At 36.6% G+C, this 16,635-nt stretch overlaps 2 protein-coding genes across 5 annotated transcripts in view; one reads left to right on the top strand and one right to left on the bottom strand.

Annotated features, from left to right (window-relative positions):
- Positions 1 to 16,635, top strand: part of LOC120345501 (focal adhesion kinase 1-like) — a 105,164-nt gene that overhangs the window by 45,339 nt on the left and 43,190 nt on the right. For all 4 annotated transcript variants that reach the window (XM_078114941.1, XM_078114942.1, XM_078114940.1 and 1 more), the window contains 3 exons: positions 14,789 to 14,842; positions 15,666 to 15,756; positions 16,326 to 16,414. In XM_078114941.1, coding sequence (XP_077971067.1) covers positions 14,789 to 14,842; positions 15,666 to 15,756; positions 16,326 to 16,414 — 234 coding nt within the window. The remainder of the gene's footprint in view (positions 1 to 14,788; positions 14,843 to 15,665; positions 15,757 to 16,325; positions 16,415 to 16,635) is intronic.
- Positions 434 to 9,862, bottom strand: LOC120345503 (uncharacterized). The gene is made up of 9 exons (XM_078115163.1): positions 9,539 to 9,862; positions 9,092 to 9,220; positions 8,658 to 8,767; positions 4,668 to 4,827; positions 3,074 to 3,191; positions 2,357 to 2,554; positions 1,885 to 2,103; positions 1,324 to 1,546; positions 434 to 923 (listed from the first exon to the last, which is right to left on the bottom strand). Exons 1-9 carry the CDS (start codon positions 9,739 to 9,741, stop codon positions 592 to 594), a joined length of 1,692 nt encoding a protein of 563 aa, XP_077971289.1. The 5' UTR covers positions 9,742 to 9,862; the 3' UTR covers positions 434 to 591.

The following is a 16,635-nucleotide window of genomic DNA, read 5'->3' as shown; positions in this document are numbered from 1 at the left end:
TCAGATATTATTCTTCAATATAACCAAAAGGCTTAGTCTCTGACTTGTCTGTGATGAGGCTACTGATTCAGATACAAATTTTCATGTCTAGCATTAGATATCAGTATAGTTTTAGTATGTTATTGTTATATTTATTTTTTGGGGTATTGTTCGTTTCTCCATTCGCAACCTCGCACTGCGTTTCATCATGCCGGTTCATAGAACTTGGTGTAGGATATCTAAGGAAATGTTGCATTGTAATATTTCGCCGTATAAATGCCTATTTCGGTTTTAAAGCCTGAAATATTCTGCACCTATACTAAGTAGTAACGCTGTTTGATAGTTAGAATAGGTGATATTTCCCGTCATCTTCAAATTATCAAATATTATGCTTATTAAAGACGAATCTGACAATATTATGACTTGCATTGAATTTTAACAAAAGAACAAGATCTTTCAAGAATATATTATTTTCAAGTGTTATTGCCAGCAAGTAAAAGGAAAACAAGAAGAAGAAACACAGTCGTAAAAAGTGAAATAGTAGGCTTCAATTCAAGCTCGACAGCACAGATCGCATTGTCATGGTCACATACAATAAATTTTATCAGTTTGTTATATACGAATGCCTTTTATTTCTGGGACTTGTGTATAAGGCTGTTGAAGAATTTCATCCACGGGAAGAGTTTGTGGTTCTTCAGGCGAATAACTTTGATTATCTTGTCCTGTGCTCTCGATTACTCTGTCTTGCTGTTCCCCTGCTTGAGTTTGTTTTTGAGAGTCTTCGTCCTTTCGAGACATTCGTCTTCTGCGAGAGATCACACATGTGACGGCTACTACGACTATGATGACGACGACAATTACGACACTCGCAATGGAGATTAATATCAATAAAAGATCGTCTTCTGCTGATTTATAAGTCACTTGAATGTATGATGTGTCGAAACCTGGAAAATAAGATTGAAATTTTTTGCATGGATTATGATTTTGTAAGCAAGTACATGCAATTATCGGCCATAATTTGAATAACGTTTCGTTAAATAGATCTGCTAAGATAATAATATGGAATGGCAAATGTCAAAAAATATTTTGCATCAATCAATTTAAGAAGAACTTGATGCTCTATAAATTCGTCCTTCAAAATTCAATTGATTGAAATTACTATATAATAGTAAACAGTGAGGAATTTAAGGCGGAAAAGTTATGGTTTTTAGATCACGAGCAAAGAACATCGATCAGAAACGAAGTTGTTATAGAAGTATTTTCAATCATCATTGTTGTACCCGAATTGTTTCAATAGTCCGATTTTTCACGACCTAAATAGGTGCCTTACTCATAATGTCTTACCCATGCTATTTCTCGCTCTGCATCTCCAAAGTCCTGCATCTTCGAATGAAAAGTTAGATATCAGTAATTCTTCTCCGTCCTTGTTAATACGAAATTTAACGCTTTTTTTTGAAAAATTATGAATCTCGAGAGGACCAGTTGAATTTGGAGAATACCAATGTATTGACGGCGGCGGATTACCTGCTGCGCTGCAACGCATTATCACTCCAGATCCTAAGATACCCTGAACAAAAATAACATTGCCATCAGTGTTTCGTTGTGTGATTTTAAACCATGAATATTCATAGCATAGTGAAATGGAAAAATCGACATGTAATCGACTTTTTGTGTAATAATAGTGGATTTAAAATGGCGCCCGTCATAGTTTATTGTATTCTACAACAGTGTGGCGACATCAGAGGGATTTTGAAAAAAAAAATTCATTCAATTTACATTTGCTTGGCAGAACTTATAATGTCGTCAGGAGCAAAGTATATGCCATTTTTTTACCTTGCGTTTTTTGAATAATACATTGACGGGTAATTATACAGTGAAGTCTTGTATCAACAATTTCATTTCTACCTGAAGTTTCTCGTCTGAAAACGTAATCTTTGGTTTGACTCCCCGAACGACTTTCAACTCTAGAATCGGTGACGACAGATCCAAAGCCTCCACAAGACGAGGGTGACAGGAGTATTTGCCAGTATCCGATATTCGTAAATTCCGGATAATTAAAGTGCCGTTTGAATATGCATGTGTAAAAAGTGTCTTAGTCAAACGTGTTGAAAATAAATGACATGCCTGTGTAGTGAGCCAACATGTAAGAAACTATACACTTTACTGGAAAGTCATATACTTTTTTTGAAAAGCTATTTCAGACAACATGTCATAATCTTGATTGAAACATGCCGGTTTTGATATGGTGGATATTACGAACTCACGACTCCAACCACAAGCAAGTGTGTCGCTTCATTTTGGACGATGTTTTGGCTTATGGCTTGCTTCATCTTACATATCGCTCCATCCTAATTTTGAAAATTTAGCCCTTGCCTACCTGCAAGCGGTTTCCTGTATTCGGGTATATGTAACCGGCGGATGGCGTCTTCCATACTATAAGAGGCTTCGGATTGCCTGCTACATTGCAGCGAAGTTGTGCAATGTGGCTTTGCACGTAGACTGCTGTATATAATGAGGACGATGCTTCCGGTTTTAGAACTGGAGCTCTACTTCCATTGTCGTGAACGTGCGCTACCTAAGAATTTAACATCATCTTGAAGCCAAAAATAAAAATCAACAACTACCTAACACCTATCTCCTAATATGTATAGTGGAATGATCTGATACTATCGATAAAAAGAATTGATTTTTCAGTGTTAAGGACAAGGTCAGCTTTAGTAATCAAGGGATCAGCTTTAACAAACCAACTGTGACCTTTATTTTTAATATATAGTATTTGAAAGTTTAGTATTTATACTAGAAATAATGTACTACGATTTTTTTGCGCAAAATCACTTCGATGATAATTGCAATTGCAATGTTATGCTATTCATGGTATCAAAAAATATTTTCTAATTAATTATCTAATAGACAGTCGTCGTCTACCATTGCGGCGGTAACAGTTTTGTTAGGCGGTATATCACTAAAATGCAGATTCCAACACCAATACCAAGCGGTGCTCAAGAATTTAAATGATTTACAAGCATAAAGCCCTAACTGAACTAACTTAACTGAATCTCTGATTTGATCAAATTTTCTGTAAAAAGTAATTTACCTCGACAGTTTTGGCTTTAAAGCACGGCTCAATTAACTTCTCAGTCGTACATGTGTTGTTATTTTCGGGTATTTTGTCTGTGGTAATTGACCTCCCACGCGAAGTTGTCTTGAACCACCTGCAGAAAAAGCAGTTTATAAAATACATTAGGTTATATTATTATGTTCATGAGCTGTCGTCCGAATGCTGCACTGTGTATCTTACGCTAGCTGTTTACTTGATCAAGCGTACATTTATGACGAGTTTAAATAGCGGTCTTTTTCATGCTATGACAATGTCATAGCTGTCGCGTCATATCCTTGTGACTCTGAAAGTTATGTTTGATGTTTCCTTATGGTCATTACTGGGAGAAGAATTAACCATTTTACAGCTATGGTCGCACAAGTAACAACGCACTGATAAGATGGCGCGCTTAAAGGTCTGGGAAGTTCTATTTTGAATGTGAATGCTTAATTTAGATTTGAATACCAAGTACAAGCAAGGTTATGTGGGACAGTCGGACTTTTGATGAAACGATCTTTCCACTACCTTTATTGAAACATTCTGTCATAAGACGCTCGAATGTTACAACATTATCCTGATCATCCTCCACTACTAATTTTCTGATGATTCTTTTTATCTTAAATGTTAGATTAGGCTAAGTTGGTTTGTTATTGTAGGAAATATTAAACTAGGATAGACGTATCGGAGTAAACAGATCATAAAATTTTCGGTGATGTAATAACGGAATACTACCCAATATTAGCTATAAGGAAATAATAAATTCAGAACCGGTATCATATTAAATCTCACGCAAATTACCACACAACACAGTTTCAGTCAAAGTTCTTCAGGAAAGGCTCAAGAAACAAGTGAAATTTTTTTTTCGTATAATCTCACCTCGGCGATGGCCTTTAATAAGCTTTTGTTTTTAAAATATATCTCACTGGATTTCATTCTAGTAATTCGAATTAAAGTTTGCATTCGGATATACATCTACATACCATAATTCATCTACATATTAGGCAACGTATTTTTATTGTGGGTTAAGAAGATATCTCAACGCGTGATTCATCGCACAATGTATGACTCCATATTTTGTCAGCGTTTGCAATAATTCACTTCGATGTTACGAGGACTAATTGTTATCATTAGAACCTAGTTGCTGGTTTCGCTTATCTGTTTCACTTCTGTGTAATGTATCAATCATGCTTATGCTGTACATGAATTTTGGCTGTATACTATTCTATCGTGTATGATTGAGTATTTTGTGTACATTTCATCAACTCGCTGGCATGTATCTACAGACTTCCTTATGATGGCAGAAGGTTTTGAAACTTGAAGAAGTTGAGATCCGATAACAAATTTTTAGAAATTGCAAGTTTTACGCTTTCTCATGGGCAACCAAGTTCAGTCAATCAGTCCCAACTACTTCCTTGTTAATATAAAGAATAAATTGATTGTGATTATCGCAAAGAAGTCATGAATAAAGTTAGGTAGGAAGGAGCATCATCATTTGACGCGACTAAATGTAGGTAATCAATATTGTCCGAGAGTTTATTTTAGAATGAAGCAAGGTGACATGGGTTTACGACGTCATTATTACTTGACGTACTTGATTAGTTCCAGAATGTCGCAGTCACATCGAAACTTGTTAGTCCAAAGTGTGATGAATTCCAGTTGCTTTAACTTGAAGAATGTGCTCCAGCTTATATGCGTTATCAGGTTGTCCCCGATATTTAGCTTTGTCAGTCCAGTGAGCGAGGGAACATCGACTAAATAAAAAATAAAGTTAATGTAGCACGGAGACATTTACATTAAAAGAAAGTTTAGTATGGCGAAAATTACCAGTATATACTATTTTATTTTATTACTGATTATTTGGAAGGGAAGCAGTGAAGCACTGAAGCACTGATAATAATTTAAGTAATGATTAGGGCAGTCGTGAGTAATTTTGCCTCTGTAGAACACTTCTTAATTGCGGTAATTTACTATATTCAGTAGTTTGCGCAATATGTGCGTTTTCGTTGATTGAATAGATATATATACATATACGGGAAGGTCACTTAACCGTAATAAAACAAGCCATAATTTGACGGACTTTGTATATTTCACTAATTTGGGTTTAACAACTATAAATGATCAATGCTAGTTCTTTTTGTCCAATTCCATCGTGATGCGATACCATTTCCAATTCCAATATCCCGTTCAATATTGGTAATTTTAACGAAATATTGCGCTAAATTTATATTTTCGGTGTTGTTGATCAATTTTAAATGAGTAGCTTTAATTAAGTACCGGTAAGTAAATATAATATACTTGGTGTGTCAAAAGTATAATAAAAGTTACAGTTGTCCGCCCTGTATGACAATACAAATTAATTTGTTCACTATAATACTCCTATCAATGTACACAATTACAAGGGTTATAGGTCGTCTCTTGTTTTGATTGATTTACCAAATTAATATTCCCAGAAGGTAATCAAACGATATTGCTTATGGAACTGAATACCAATGTCCTTCTTTGATAAACACTGAAGCTATAGTATATCGGGTACCAATATGGGTTCAAGTATCAATTATAAAAACAGATGGTAGATTAATCTTCTATAAATGATGTTATTCAATCAGTGCATATCCGATTTTGAATACTGTAAATGACTTAAGACGTACAATAGGAAGACATCCATGGAAAATGAGAGTCGCATTTCCTTATTATATTAACTATAAATGAAATTCCCGCAGTGGGCGATGACTCTATTATTCCTTAGATGGACTTGTTACTTATTACATTACTGATTTCATGAGGACGAAGATGCTGTTTATAGCTGGCCCTTCCATAACATAATATGGCTCCATGCTTAGCATAGTATATTATTCAAATTCAATTAACACCATGATAACATATGAAAAGCATAATGTTTATTTCCTTTATTGCGTGTCTGGTTCATATGATGGTTCAAGAATGGCTTTTGCACTTATATTACACGTATGACTGTCAAATGCTTACGCTGAGGTTTATTGTTGCAACGTGCGTCCCTTGAGAATCAATTTGATTGAGAAAATATTCCAACGGATTTTAACGTTTCGTTAACGGCACCTGCTATTATGGATGTATTTAGTAAAATATGGTATAAGGTTTACGGAAAGCGAGTTTTCCTAAATTGTTTCAAGTTGCGGTATTCTGATTTTATACTGACGCTGACAATATATTTTAGATTCGATTTTATTGAAGGAATAATTTGCAGAGATAAAATACGGTAGTTTGTATTGCATATATGTAGCATACCTTGAAAATGTCATGGTGTTTCAGTCAGTATAATAAGGTTGAGAGGAGGTGGACAAAATATGGTGCGTGGGGTGTGCATTACATTAATTAAGAGTAAAAAGCGTTCTCTTTTATGTCAAAATATAATCTTGTAGCGATTGGAAGATTTATTGTTTATCTAATCTGAACCCTACATACTTTCTTGCATCTAAGACAAATATAATTCTTGATAAAAAATTCAAAATGGATGTATTTGTCTCGGTTGAAGACCCTTATTCTACAATAGAGGATCGGTCGCCATTACACAGACCAATAAGCAAATTAACCGGCATAGTCGACGTTCAGTCGCCCGTGTTCAGCCGACACCCAAAAGCTGAGACACTTCCAACAAACGGTAGAAAATTGATGTTTGTTGATGCTAAAAACGAAGAAGAAGAAGATCCTTATTCGACTGTCGATGCCGTGAAGTTAGGATTAGAAGTAAAAAAAGAAACTGCCTTTTCATGGGAAACAAACCTTCATAATGGTGATGTGTACGCCAGAATACAAAAAGATCCTTCGAAATCTCACAACGACCGACAGAAATCTTCGCCTACTGCATCTGATAGGCAAGGTGTCATAGGCGTTCGAAATAAAAATGACCTTCTTTATCAGCCAGCTGAAGATACAGTGGATATTGATGAACTATACGCAAAAGTTGATAGAAAGCCCAACCCTAAAACCGTAAAATTCAACGATCAAGTTGAAGTTCGAGAAGTTGATGTATATGCCAAAGTCGTAAAGAAAGTTTCCTCGCCTGGGCGATTACTAAATGAAAATCTGAATAAAGTTGAAAACATAAATGTTGCCAGAAAAGTAAACTCAGCGGACGGCGCTCCGGGGAAGCGTAACAGGCGCCATGGAATCGTTAGAAACGATTTTCAACCACCTGACATGGAAATTATCGAAAATGTCAACAGCATGATGTCATCATTAGATGACGTCACCAATACCAAATTCATTGACGACAAATGTGGTTTTACCCCGGCATATGCGCGTACTCTTCCTCATCAAATCGACGCGAGAGTAATGTTTGCCCAAGAGAATACGTTGCCGAGAAAGCGGGCTGATGACATGATGCTCGCAGAGCCAATGCGAACTAGATATCGTGAACTGGTTATGCCTACGGACGCTATGTTACGAAAAGCTAGACAAGTAGAACCGTTACCCCCTCCTCCAGTACCCCCACCCCACACTCCGTCGCCACCCAGGAATGTTATACCAAAGAGAACTCGGCCTGTAGCTATGAAGCGGAGAGATCTATTACAAGAACCTTTACCGCCTGCACCCACTCCACCACCCTTGGATATATCACCACCTATGCCGCGATCACACATGCCTTTAGCAAGACAGGGTAGCCCCAGACTTGTTGGGGCAGCTACGGTAGAAAAAGCACCCAGTTTAAGTGGGTCTGAGGAGCTACCGCAGCTATCACCGTTGACATCAAGTAGCGACGAAGAAACCGCCCCACCGCCGCGGAGTGGACCTCCATTGAAACCATTACTACGACGAAAAAGTGAGATTTTTATTTTATTTTCGTTACTGTGTAGTGTAGCAAGTACCTAATTTAGATTGTTAACTATGTACTTATTTCATAATATTATCTTTTGTTACGATTTTGGATTTGATATACCAGGAATACAATAGTGAGTCCTATTATACAATGAGGTGTCGGCGCATTCTTTAGCTTGTTTTGATAAGCTGAAATGATTCAAATATAGGCTTAGTTTGACGTCATTAAAATTTCAGCGATCAGGTAACATTAGTTTAACCATACAAATAAATCATAACGATTTAATGGTGCCTCGAAATACTAGTTGATTTGATTCACAACAATACACACAACAATGTGATTCATAAAATGAATACCCATGTCCATTGGGTTCTAGGAATGCGACAAGTAAAAGTCTAATCAATATACTTGTCTAAAGATCATTATAGATAGCCCCAAGAAATCGGGCTACCACTATCTTGCTTGTGGCATAGCGAAATGAATTTTATAATTTCGCGTGCATCAATGATCGTTTTAAACTTCCCGCATTATCGTGTTTTAGACATTGATTTGGAATGTTGTAAAATAAATATTCAATCCGATTTTAGAGGTTGTCATAAGAGTCTACTAGGAGTTAACAATTGTCGCGACCTGCCTTTTCACAAAACATACTGTGGTATTTTTGCCTACCAGCTGCCTTAGTTCAATATGCTCCTACAGACAAGCCATTTGAATATCGTTCACATGATGAAATGTCGAAATCAAACGAACAAGGCGTATCTTGTAATAAATTACTTATGCAATTACCTGGGAGTTGTTTTAACTTGTTGTTGTCCAAAAATAATCTGGATAATTTCGGTAGACGTAACAGTGTGCTCTGTGGTATGTATTCGATGTTGTTTTCAGATAAGTGGAGACTGTATTATAGAAACATGAATGCAATATTAAAGTGTGGTATTAAAAACTTGTTATGGAATAAATGCAACACATCTCCATGTCTTAGGGATTCACTTTAAGTAAATTGTCAAGCGAATAACCGGAACCGCCATTGTTCTAACTTTTGCAAGCCAAATTACTTCGCATAGCCTCCAGTTGATCGTGATTTGTGTCATTGCAAATACTGACGTCGCCTAATCACAATATGGCCACACTGTTTCTTTGGTATTAACATGATTTGTTGAACAAGGTATATGCTGCAGTTACAAACAGCGTACAAATCACTGTGACAAATTTTTTCTTACATTTCTAGCTCCCAGAGATCAACAAAAGCTTTTTCATGAATTTCTTTTATCTTGTTGTCGTGGAGATCCAGTTCTGTAACCTTGAACATTCCTTTGAATTCGTTCGCTCCCAAACTTGATATTCGATTCCTGTTAATAATTTCACAATTGATTTTTACGCAAATAATTTTATTTTATGTATTTTCTCTGATGACGGAGGCTTCTGATATTCGTCATCATCACATAAATAACATCTTGCTGTACATATCGTACTAAAGAGAACATAACTTTTATGCAAAGCGGCCTAGATTACTAATAATCTTTGTGTACGATCGATCATACACGAACAGAAGTTCAAGTGTTAAATAAATTTTCTTCATTTTTGTAGAAGTAATTAAAAATTTATTTGTTCCATTTTTTGGTCACCTTGTACCAGTAATCTCTTTCTTATATCGCAAACGCACTCACCCGTATAAAAGAAGCCTTGTGACATCACTAGTGGGTATTGTATATGGAACTTCTAATAAACCCATCTTATGGCAAAGTGTTGTCGGTCCACAATATCTACACGGACATGCCAACGTTAATTTTCCCAATAAAACATTGAAATATATAAGTATTAAAATAAAATCTTTCATCGCAGTTCTCTTTCGAACTTTTTGTAAATCCATATTTGTTGATGCAAAAAGTGTCTTTTTTAATATTGTTAGCACGGATATTAGTGAGGTGCATTTTCACGATTATACTTCAACGTTGATCCTACATTATAATCTTGTATATTGATCTAAAATGCCAGGAAGACGCACAATTTAATATAACTATTCAACGATGCAATGCTTTCAGTTGCATTAATTTTAGACTTCACAGATACGATGGATAACAAAAGAATTGGAACTGTTGGAGCTGGATATACGCTTAACGCTCTAGGATAATAAGCCTTTGCCAATTTGAACTGTTCTATGAACGAGTTGGCATGCTCACGTGCCAATAATATCTATCAGCAGATATCATGTATATACATTACTTCCTAATCTTGACATGGTAGTCTTCGCTTAAACCCTATTTTTGCATTTTTGCGCCATAAAGATGATCTGCTTCAGTCACTTCTATTATCTTTGTTACAACATCTTCATAAATATCATGAAAATCGGCTGCAACATTCACTTGATTTGAATGAAAATTCTTCAATACTACATTACATTTTCAGTTACTTGATAAAAATACATTAAAAAACTGCTGACGAAAACTCAAAACTTGTGATAGAACCTGTCAACAACAGTGACTTTCTGAACATTGATTCTCGTTATACCCGCAATTCAGTCGACAGTAGCAAAAAGAACGCCCCAGGCTAAAATACGTAATATTCGGAGATAGTTGTTTCGTCGTACTTGTCGTATCGCATGTCGTAATATTAATTGATATTGACCCGTTAAGACGGGATTGATAAATATCCATTTCCGAAATATTCCAATTATCTGGATTATTTCAAGAAAATTATGAGTTGCACACTTTTCAGTCATTTTGTTGCAAAATTGGTATACAAATATCCCAACTTCAACCCCTTGCATAAAGGGAAAGATGAACTGAGACGAATTCGATATCTTCCAGTTGCTCTCCTTTCGGCTATTTTGCCTTGTTTACAAACCACAGTAGGAAGCTGAAAAAAATCAATTTCAAACAGATTACTTTGGCACCAGGTATTTAGACGACGCGAACCAAGCTTACTACATCCGCACGTGGGCGCACCTTCACTTACCTGGTTTATTGATTTTTATGGTGTCGTCACTTTCGAGTTATTTGTGCCCACGACCTGGTAAACTGTTCACACTTGCCATTTACGCTTGCTATACTTTAAATAGGATACTGTATACTTGCGTAGTATGGGCCAATGTTGAAATAACACACCGAAATGTGCTTCATGTACAGACCCGTACAAGATAATTTCTACTGCGTACCATTACTCTGGAGTGGCCTATCTTAATTATGAGTCAGAACAGTGTCCAATCATAATAAAAAATTTCAGGACTAGTTGCCGTCATGGAGTAATTCAGAATGAACACGCGATTTACATTTTGAATCCCAGTTTTAAGAGTCGGTTGAAACTCGTTTGAAATTGCCTGTTATCCCAATAATTCCCTTTGTGGGTATGGAGTAGTTGCACTAGTTTACCAACCTGCTGTTAGTTGTATAGATGCGGCGTCTACTATGGTGCGAATTGACTGATCTGGCATTTAGACGATTTGAGTACTTATTAACTCGCTTTTGAACCAGTTAAATGGCGTCATCAGCCACTAAAAACTTGTATACTTCACTACTTCACTCTTTCAAACATTCTGACTTCCCTTTATCGTTTCCTTTCATTCAACTCATGAACATTACACCTAGCTATGCACTCTCGATACGATTTATTTCGTTGAATTTTAAATCAGGGAAGCTCAGAATAGTTCAGACATAATATTCGAAGTTTTTGAAATCAAAAACAATTTATTAAAAAAATTTGGAATATAGTGTGATGAAATGAAAGATTTGTGCCCACATGCCAGTGTTTTCTAACAGATTTAATTATAGCAAAACAAGAACTAGTAAGAAGTAAACGATATATTTTGACTAAAAATTTGCTTCTTTCCAGGTTGGGTTTGGTTTACCATGATTCGTGTTGTATGTTAAAACTTGCTTTTTTGGAACAATACTTAATTCAGAATTCATTCATTTAGACTATTTAGTAAGCTCACTAATGATCAGTTTACTATTTAGTTTATTTTTTCTAAACGGATTGTTGACAACATCTAATATTATCTTGCTTAAAAATTCTACAAGAATCCCGATAAGGATCATAGCTGTATATATACCTAACTTTCCCTGCAAAAAAAATTAAATGATAACTTTATGATGTGTACCTCCATGAACCTATTATTATCGCGTTTAAAATTATGTTTTTAAACATTATTTCTATTATTAACTCATAACCTGTCGTTGAAACACCCAAATTATTATTACTCAACTGAAATGCAGTTTCCCTGTATTGTCCCGACTGCGTCATTTATACGTTCAATGTTCGACCAGAAATTTTGGTCTAAAATATTATTTTGAAGCTAAAATTGTTTTTTAAATCAGACTTTTTTACTTGCTTTACATATTTGGCAGTCTTGAAGGGAAATTATCATTAGTACTGGTTATAGGGATTTGCTCAACTTAGTATATTTTATCGAGGTCGTTTAACTAATAGCAGTACCAAAAATATTTACGTTATAATATAGCGAGTTTCAAAATATTCCTCGGTATTACATTGTAAGGAACCGTTTAATATTATTTAGCTGATGATAATGTATAAGAGGCGGTATTGTAAGTCGCTAGATGAGCTTGATGAACGAGATATACCGGACCATCTGGATATAAATGACGACGATGACGATTGTATCTTTGATGGGTCTGTTAAAGCCGGTGAAAAATATCCTGAAATTCCGAGAAACCTAGGTCGTCAGAGACAGAAAAGTTCTCTGGCGGAAGATGTGTATGTAGATTTGGGAACGGATGCAATTTGCACGTTACCAAGAAGAAAATCAAGCGTTAAACAGTTTTCAGTGTCTTCGATTTTAAGTAGAGCGTGGAGGTCGATGAACACGCTCGATAAAGATGACACGGGTGATGCTACGAGACAAATACCCCAAGAGGCTTCGAGTGAAAGTAGTAGAGAAAACGCCAGAGATAGTAGAAAACATACCACACTACATAAACGTATTATCTCTCCCGTCAAGTCAATCCCAGTTATTAAAGAAATATCACGAGTGCAACATTTTGGCATCCCTCAAACCAATGAAAAAATAAATCTTGAGAATTCAAGAGTTTCCATGATTGAAGACGCTTATACTTGTATGGACATCAATTTTAATACAGCACATTCGACATCACCTGATGCTTCGTGGGTAAACGAATTGCCAACAAACGTAGATAAAGCTATCTCCTATCGAAGCCAAGGTGTGAGGATGCCTATGAAAGACCACAGTGATACTTTTTCGACAAGATACGATCGTTTTGCCGAACCGTACCAATCGAAAACTTTATCGTATTCTCGACCTTCGAATCAAGATACCCATCCGACTTATCGTTCAGTTTTGAAAAGCTGTGAAGGTGATTTGGATCGAGGACAAATTCCCAGAAATACAGCATCGGGAAATCTGTCATATGCTGTCCATACCGATGCAATCTTTGTCGACCCATTGTTAGCTGACTTGTCTAGACCGCGTGCCAATGCTATCATTGAAAATTCAAATCGTGACTATCCTGATTACATGACCGGAAGAGCATTACCGCCTATTGAACAGGAAAGAGTAAAAATTTCTAGACCTCCTCTTAGTAATTCGTCTTCTATCGACGATGACATGCAGTCCAGCATATTTTGTTGTTCTCCCACGCGACCCGGAAGTAGAAGTGGTAAATCAGATGCGGAAGACAAGAAGTGGTCTACACTTCCAAAAGAAACAGAAGCGACACCGATTTCAACAAGCAAGTCTTCTAAATTAAAAAAGAAATTAGGTGGTTATGCATTTTGGAAACCCAAAGGTATGCCCGTAACGAAGCAGCTTTCTTCGCCCACAGATGAAAGGGAAAAAAGGGAAAACGAATATCAGTTAAACGGACCTGGAGGCAAAGCGAATGATGGCGAATCAATTGAGCGCAGTCGCAGCTTTGACAGTAAAAGAGGTAGAAAAATTGACATCGCTGGATCTGTGCCTGATCTTGTAGGGTCAAATTCACCTATGTTGCCAAGCCGTACAAAAACTATGGCAGCAGCAACGCGAGCTCGTTCCACTTCTCCGTTACCTCCGATACCAACCCAGTCTTCGAGATCACCTGGACCTTCGTCTCCTACTTCGCCATTCACACCGTATGATACCCCCATTAACTGGGTCAGTGCAACTGGTAATCAACCTTTTCGCTTTGAAAGGAATGCACCCCAGCCTCGATTTCGTCAAGGACGTCCACATGAATTAGGAAAATTAGTTCTCCCACATATTACAGACATCACACTTCGTTCTAACACAATGGCCGTTTCTGAAGGAAATATTGCCAAGTTTGGGCGTCTTCCTTCACCCCGCGGGGGTGGGATCTCAAACAGGTCTAATTCGTTCAATGTTAAACGTTCCAGCGATGAGAACGTACCACCTGGTGATATTCCACGCCAAAAGACCAGGAATCGTTCTTTGGGAAGTGAACAAAGATGTCTCAACGTTGAGCCATGGTATCGAAAAAAATGTGAAGATTTTGACTATGATATACCAAGCAGTATTCCAGCCTACAAGTATCTTTTAATGCAGGATAATGGTGATCGAGTCGGTGTTCCACAAGAGAAGACGTTACCTTATCCACCAGTTAGTCTTCAACAGATTGAGCCGATGTTGCCTACTATAAAGCCGAAACTTAGTAAGGATAACGTGCCTGACAAAACCCAAAATACCAAATCAGAAGAGAAGCGCAAAACTAAAAAATCCGCTTCCAATAAAACGTCGTTTTTCTCGCGAAAGAACAATAAAGCGAAAACTTTAACACGTGATTCGCATATACCGACAATCGTTACCGATCATGGTAGTCCTGGCGGTCGCAGCCAACGAGCCAGAAGCGGTGGAGAAACGGACATACCCCGATTATATTTTGATTCTTATAAAACATTGCCAAATCCTGATCCTAATCGACGTCGTTCTTCTTTTCCTATTTCTTTAGAAACCGACGATTACGCAGAGATCACAGAAGAAGATCTTTACAACATGCCAGCAAGTAAGTTCATCTTCGACAAAGATGATTAGTTGTTCACTGCTTATACTGTCATGTGACTATGAACATACCTTGATAGGGTGATGAAGACCTCTTCAAATACAAATATAAATATAGACTTTAAAAGCATGTTGGGTATGGTACAATGTATTTCAAATGATAACAAATACGCATGATTTACTACTGATATTGGCATTTTCACTACTAGGTTAGACTTTTTTCCACTATTTTTCCACTGGTGTAAAGTGAATTTCAACTCAGAAGCTATTCTGAATTAACTATTGAACGGTGTATTATCATTCGATCAAGTATTTGCTCCTTTGGATGAATTTGAATTCAGACATCTACGAAAATTATATTGAGAATGGAAATCAAATTCTTTTTTTGGCAACTTACTCATGGGAGTGGGATTTATTACACCCGAATAGCTACACATTTAAAAAGTAAAATAATATGCATTTATAATACAATATGTTATTTTCCCAACCATTCTGCATGAAACGCCAATAACACAATTTTATCCGTAGATTTTTCTTATCCATTTTCTGTTTTTTTTTCATCCTTACATCTAATGTAAAGTTCAGATTGTTTTGGTAAGAACAGCGTTTCTCCCATCAAACACGAATTCGACATATCTTCATTTTGGTGTTGGACCTGTTGGTCTTGCAAAGCAAAAGGAGCATCAGTTTATATCACCGATCATAGCTTTATTAATTAATTGTCAAATAGGACTGTTTGTATCAGGGAAATGTTCTTATTCTCTGGAGAATTTTGCCAGACCCATCCATTGTATTATCCATTGTAAATTGCAACATTGGCATTGCAGGATACGATTATGAAATACCAAGAGAAGAAATCACAGTTGTCACCACAATTGGAGAGGGACAATTCGGAGACGTGCACAAGGGAATATATATGTAAGTTTATAACGTTTTCTGGAAGTCAAATAGTTATTTATACAAAGTAGTGCGTATATGTGTATGGAAAATTGAACTTGGGAATACGCAAATCAAATTTCAAGATGTGAAAAGGGCGAGGTCGGATATTGGTTGAACCGATTAAAGTTTTAACATAGCCGACTTAGAAATTGAAAAAGGTCGGATCCAGGCTGGTTCACAGCGATTCAAACTAATTCGAGATTATATATGCGATATATATTTCACATTCTCGGTTATAGCAATAATTCGGGATGGTAATTTAGACACATGATAAGGTATCATATTGGGCAATTTGGGTCTCATAACATGACCAAGTAAGCCATCATTGAATTTATTTGCACTGTAATGAAAAACCATTCAAACCACCGTTTTGCCACCCACTCGGTCCCAGTCTATTGACTCCTTGTAAGCAGATCGGGAAAGCTATAATAAATGTGTTACACTGCGCACTGTCATCTTTACTCAAAAATCTCCTATTTGACAAGCCACAGCATCAACGTCTGAGCCAAATATCATTCAACCTTATTTTCTGAATGTTATATATTTAGATCTCGTGACATACCGGTTGCGATCAAAACATGCAAATTCAATGGAACAGACGGGCAGGGTGTTGCTGAAAGACTTTTAGAAGAAGCACGTAAGTGATGTTATTGCATTATATTGGTCTCAATCAACCTTTGATTCCAAACTTAGCTGAGTCAATTCAAGGTGACATGCCGGTTTATTAATTACCAAGTATTTACCTAATAACCAGTGTTTCCCAAGTTTAGCATCGTGATAGATACTTTCGAAGACATTGTGAAATGTCGACCCATTTCTCAAAAAATTACCCGTTTAGAACTTGACAAAAAATGATCA

The sequence above is a fragment of the Styela clava genome, chromosome 8 (genome assembly GCF_964204865.1).
Source record: "Styela clava chromosome 8, kaStyClav1.hap1.2, whole genome shotgun sequence".
Classification (NCBI taxonomy): Eukaryota; Metazoa; Chordata; class Ascidiacea; order Stolidobranchia; family Styelidae; genus Styela; species Styela clava.
Note: the sequence above shows the minus strand (reverse complement) of the source record. Positions and strands in the feature narration are given on the sequence as shown.

What these genes read in the sequence shown, in the direction of transcription:
- LOC120345503 (XM_078115163.1), bottom strand. Translation starts at nt 9,741, where the DNA reads ATGGATTTACAAAAAGTTCGAAAGAGAACTGCGATGAAAGATTTTATT. An exon ending in ACAAGGCTTCTTTTATACGG is followed by an intron (nt 9,221 to 9,538) that starts GTGAGTGCGTTT and finishes AATTATTAACAG; the next exon opens with GAATCGAATATCAAGTTTGG. An exon ending in CAGAGCGAGAAATAGCATGG is followed by an intron (nt 924 to 1,323) that starts GTAAGACATTAT and finishes CTTATTTTCCAG; the next exon opens with GTTTCGACACATCATACATT.